The sequence below is a fragment of the Neolamprologus brichardi genome, chromosome 12, assembly GCF_056152115.1.
Source record: "Neolamprologus brichardi isolate AB-2024 chromosome 12, ASM5615211v1, whole genome shotgun sequence".
In the NCBI taxonomy this organism is placed as follows: Eukaryota; Metazoa; Chordata; class Actinopteri; order Cichliformes; family Cichlidae; genus Neolamprologus; species Neolamprologus brichardi.
The window spans coordinates 15815551-15820990 of record NC_142115.1 but is presented as its reverse complement, the minus strand read 5'-3'; the positions used below and the strand labels follow the sequence as shown (position 1 = coordinate 15820990).

The 5440-nt window shown below is 42.0% G+C and overlaps 1 protein-coding gene across 2 annotated transcripts; it reads right to left on the bottom strand.

Annotated features, from left to right (window-relative positions):
• Positions 1-520: 520 nt before the first annotated feature.
• Positions 521-5440, bottom strand: ido1 (indoleamine 2,3-dioxygenase 1). Of its 2 annotated transcripts, XM_006784046.3 has the most exons (10): positions 5275-5440; positions 4584-4679; positions 4394-4513; positions 3813-3931; positions 3699-3713; positions 3504-3603; positions 3266-3383; positions 2011-2062; positions 1761-1909; positions 521-1673 (listed from the first exon to the last, which is right to left on the bottom strand). In XM_006784046.3, the coding sequence occupies exons 1-10, from the start codon at positions 5368-5370 to the stop codon at positions 1276-1278; spliced, it is 1263 nt and encodes a 420-aa protein (XP_006784109.1). In that variant the 5' UTR covers positions 5371-5440; the 3' UTR covers positions 521-1275. The 2 variants fall into 2 exon arrangements, with proteins under 2 accessions (XP_006784109.1, XP_087705170.1); XM_087849044.1 differs by lacking the exon at positions 3699-3713.

Here is a 5440-nt window from a genome sequence, read left to right as displayed (position 1 = left end):
TGCTGCCTCCATATGCACAGACACATATCTCTCACGCTAAAACCTTTCACAGGCCGCGTGTGTAATTGTGTTCTCTCCATTTGCCTCTTCTATTGTCATTCCCGCTCACCAGCATGTGAAAAGAGTTCAAGATAAAGTAGGTCACTCAGGTTGGGGAAACTGTCATGTCTAATTGCCACACCATCTCTCTTATCTGATCTGGCGAGGCTGTTATTGTAATGAAATACCAGTGGAGATGAGCCAGGAAAGGAGAAGATTACACAGCATGAGCCATTCATGGCACAATCCATCCCTTCATTGCCCTGGGTTTTCCACACAGTGGGTTCAGGAAGTATGGTGGGGCATGTGAGGGCTGGATGTGGGCTGGAGGAAGAAGGCAGGATAGCTGAGGTAACCACTCTGATAAGTCGATGCGTCTCTGCTCTGCTTTGTGTTCTGACATGACAACCCTGTTCTGAATCAGCGCCACGAAGTTAAGACACAACAAAGGACGATTATTTTCTGAGATGGAAGAGTCAGGTTCCATTCTTTTGGTACTTTAATGAGTGGATGTGAATTTCAATACATCATCACAAGACTGCAATTAATGAATAACACATTATCATTATGGGGTCAGTTTTGCTTGTCAAGGCCAAATCAGGCTTGCTTCTCTCCTAGGCTGCCCACTCTGGTAGCTCATCGTAATGCTGCCCTTTAGTGCCCTACCATGGTTTCACATGGTACTGCAGTACTTTATTTTCCCTGATTATTTTACTTAAAAGCAGAAAGTCAGTTGTTTTTACTTCCATACCAGCGTTGGATGATTTAAGATAATCTTCAGGCTGGAGAAACCAAGAAATCTTTGTGATTTGAAAAATACACTTGATCTTGGTTTCTCAGTCTCATTTACCAAAATTACAGGAGTGTTAGTACTGATTTCAACTGTTTAATGTTTAAATGTCATCAAAATATTTGGATCTTGAAATGATGCTCTTTTTTCACATTCCAGTTCAGATTAAAGAAGCGATTAGTGGTTGCATATAATGGAAAGCAACAGTAGTGGTTTAAATCATGGTTTGGACCGATTGACGGGTATCACTCGTGTCTATTAGGCTGAGGTTTGTTTACAGACCCGCCAAAGCTACATGGAAGACAATCAAAAGAGGCCCCTCGCTTTCATTCTGCCAAAACCTACCCTTTTAAAGACAAGTGAAATAGTGCGGAAAGTCATCAGAGTTGATTTTTCTGGTGGTTTTATTTGATTTGCATGACTCGCGGTTCCTCTGTGATGACAGTTCAGCTGTGATGTTTTATTTCTCTGCTCCCCTCGGGCAGCAATGTATCTTTTGTTTGATCCCTCACAGTTTTTAGGAAAGACATTATGCTTGAGCCACTGGTGCCCCTCTCCTCAAGTGCTGTGGGTGCTCTGCTGATCAACTCGCCATCTGAGTTGTGGTTTTGGTCACGCAGTTGTCGAGCACGGGCAGCAGGTACTGTGATAAAGCGGCTGACGACATTGATGTGGTAGCTGCGCAAAGCCAGCAGCTTTTTAACACAGAGATCGAAGACATTGTTGAGGTCCTTGCGATCCTGCTGCTGGACAAAACTCCTCAGGGACGGCTGCAAAGAGATGTCGTTGATCAGTTTCTTGTGAAGGGGTGGCATGTAGTCCCTCATGTAGGTTAGAAAGGAAGCTGGGGAAAACCAAAAGCAGTGAATTCTTTACATTCATCTCTGGCACCGTTGGGATCATGTTATTGACAATTCGTCAGCCTTTTTACCACTTTTTGGTTCATGTTTGACTCCCAGAAGCTCGTCAAAACAGTGCAGCAGACTGCTTTGTGCAGCACTCCCTCCTGAATACCTCATCGGTGCTGTCTGGACCCCTTCATAAACCAGCCCCTTTGGCATACACGGGTTGTCTTTCCATCTAAGTATGATTATGTGACACGGGCACGCACATAGGTCTCAAAAACATGTTTCACTTTGCAACTATGTGAATCGAGAGAAAACAGCAATAGATTTCTATACCCAGACAGGTAGATCCTCATAATGCCATAGAAGACTGAAGGGTCCACATGCACTTAGGGAAGAAAAGAAAACAGTTGTTAATGGGATTCATTTTACAATAATCACGAAAAAAGAAAAAAAAAAGGCAAGAATTTAATCATTTGCAATCATTAAAAAACTTTTTTCTTTCTTTATCAATGAACCTATCCCAGCTGGCTTTGGGCAAGAGGCGGGGTCATACGCTTGAAGACAGCATGGGTAAACTTTTCAGTCATTTACAAATAACTCTCAATTTAAATTTAAAAAGATTCAGGGAAGGGAGTTTTCTACCTGTGTTAAACATCATTTAAAGCTCTGAGAAATCTCTGTATGCTGAAAGCAAACAACAAACAGCTGTGATCTTTGGACCCTCGGCTGCCACTGCATTGCAAACTATGCTAAATTATTTAACTGCATAGGGATAAAAACACTTTTTGAAACACAGTTAACAACTCAACCAAAAAAAAACATATATACTGTTTAAATAAGATAGAGAACATCATTTCAGCAATCATACCGCATCATATTCCATACATATTAGAAAAGCAAGACCAAAGTTAAACAAGTCCATGTCCTGAACTAACCCTAACCCTGTCTACAGCATAAAGTTTTAGGAGACCTGGGTTGTTGACCCAGAGTTTTGAGTTTTCATTATTATTGAACTTTGATTTTGCCATTATTTATCATTTCTAGTCTTTTGGTGTCTTTGTTAGAGTTCTCTGTCTTATGGTTTATGTCTCTGTGTTCTATAGTTGCTCTGTCTCCTCTGTCAGCTGTATGCCCTTGTCAAGTCCGTGTCTCTGTGTTATGTTTCCTGTTTTACTTTGAAAGGCCGTGTCTCATGTTAATGTATCTGGTTTTGCTTCCCTTGTCTCGTTAGCCCTGAATTGTCCCAGCTGTGTTTCTCTCCTGTCTCTCAGTCACTGATGGCTCCCTCTGTGTATTTAAGCCCTGCGTTTTCCTCTGTCTGTGTTGTGATCTACTGTCTATCATGCTGTCTGTTTTGTCTGTCAACTGGTTTGTTGCTTAGTTTATGTTCTTAGTTCAGTTAGGTTTCTGTTTTTTACTATCCAGCAATAAAGCTGAGTTTTTGAGTTAACGTTTGCCTCCAAGTGTCTGCACATTGGGTCCTCCTTACCACTACTCCTGCCTGCACATCAGCCTTCACATAACATAACGTGCAAACACTTTTGGAAAAAGACTGTAACACATTTAGGTTTTACATCTGAATAAGTACCTTGCATCAGTTTGAGTGCGTCAGTCATGTCCTCAATAGACCGGCTGATGATCTCCAAGCCTCTGGCCACAGCCTTGGTGTCACCACACCTCACACCATTGATCACCGTGGGAATATTCTACAAAGCAGTGGTTCTGTTAGAAATGTCCTCGCTTTAAGGGTGCCCTTACATTTGTCAGTTAACAACAATTATCAAGTGCACATTTTAGGATGTTTCCTGTTTTTAATGTATCTTCACCTTCACCGCAGGAACTCCAGCCAGCTCCACCAGCAGAGTGACCAAGAAGAAACCTCGGGCACTTTCTCCACCCGGGAGGCTGACCAACAACTCCAGGTTCCTGTTTGACAAATGTAAGCCAGTAAACTTTGTGCATATTATAGTATGACACCACATATTGTACTATACTGTGTGCAGAAACAGAATTTTACTCACTCCATGTTGAAAGGCCTGGCACAGCAGATATACAGATGGACATGAAAAACAGGACATATTTATACACATTTGCTGGGTTTACTCAAACTGCTGGCAGGAGATTAGCAGCCTTACCCGTCAGGATCTTTCCTCTTCCAGTTAGCCAATACTGCATCTGCATGTGTGATAATTGGGGGAAGCCCTAAGCGTTGTGACACCTCCCAGTATGGAACAGCCAGACTGCGTGGCAGTATCTTAAAAGAATATCAAAGAGAAATCAGTCATAATAACTGAATCACTTAAGGTAACATGTAGCATTCAGAAAACAGGAGGCAAAATAAAAACTAACAGACAGTTAGTCAAAGGAGCTTGCAAAGAAAAGTGTCTGGACTTCTTTAAGTTACTTGAAGACGTTTCACCTCTCATCCGAGAAGCTTCTTCAGTTCTAAGGTCAAATGGTGGAGAGCCAAGACACCTTGGCTCAGGCGATTAGAGGATCATCAGGGGGTCCTTTTGTCCCTCTGTGGGGGGATACTCCCACTAGGTTTATATCTGGGACTCTCCACCATTTGACCTTAGAACCGAAGAAGCTTCTCGGATGAGAGGTGAAACGTCTTCAAGTAACTTAAAGAAGTCCAGACGATTTTCTTTGCAAGCTCCTTTGACTACGATGACCTGGATGACTGAGAACCTTCACAGACAGTTAGCTCAGTTACCTCAACTGTATCTTTCTCTCCCTCCTCCCAGACGTAGCCCATGGTCATCATGCTGAGAGCCAGGTGGGCCAGTCGTAACTCTTTGTGTTTCTGCAGAAACTTGCTGCTCAGCAGTGGCATCTGGTCATAGACAACTGTACTGAGCAACTGCTTCACAGTCATCGTGAATGGTGCTTGTCATTATAAATACCTTGTTAATACGGGAGCGCAACTCGTGGGACTGCGCAAGCTCTGGGATTCTCAGGGCGATATCCATCCATGGCTGGTAATAAGGTGGAAGCTCTTCCTTTAAATGCACATCATGAGAAAATGTTAATGTTGGTCAGTACCATTTAACACAACTGTAGTTGGTGTAAAATGCAAACAAATCCAAGTTCATGTTGTCCTTAAATGGCAAAGCAACAAACTCACTAAAATCCAAATGGCTCAAGGGGCTCAAAATGAAATGTTCACAACTTGTGACCATCATGTGTGTTGTGTGCTTGTGTCCAAGCAGGACCTTAACTTACTAAGCTTCTTTTTTAGGAACCAGTTCTCCCATCCATCACTGTGCTTCATGTTTTATTTCTGGCTACAGAAATTATGAACATTATTGTTCTCTCCATTTTTGCTCTCTTCTATATGCAAAAATGTGATTTTGTAAACGTCTAGGAATAACGCTCACTTCCTTCATCTTTGTTGGTCTCAATCAATACTAAAGTTAACATTTTTATAAAAGCTTTTTTGGCGCTATAAGGATTAATGTAATTGGCAAATTCTCATTAAAGGTTTGGTTTTTAAGTTATACAATGTGAATAAAATGTAATAATGTTACATCACAAACTTGAAACAAGCAAAGCTAAAATAACACACACAGGACTTCAAAGAGCTTTTCAACGTACCAGAGGATCTGGAAGGATGAAGCCGAGTTCTTCTGAGACATGGTAGGACTTCAGAGAGAAGAGAGCTTCGGTCTGGTCTGTTTCAGCAGAAGCCATAGAGAAAACAAGGCGAGCACCAAAAACTGCAATGATCCTCTGACTAGCTGATTGATCCCGGACACCCCAG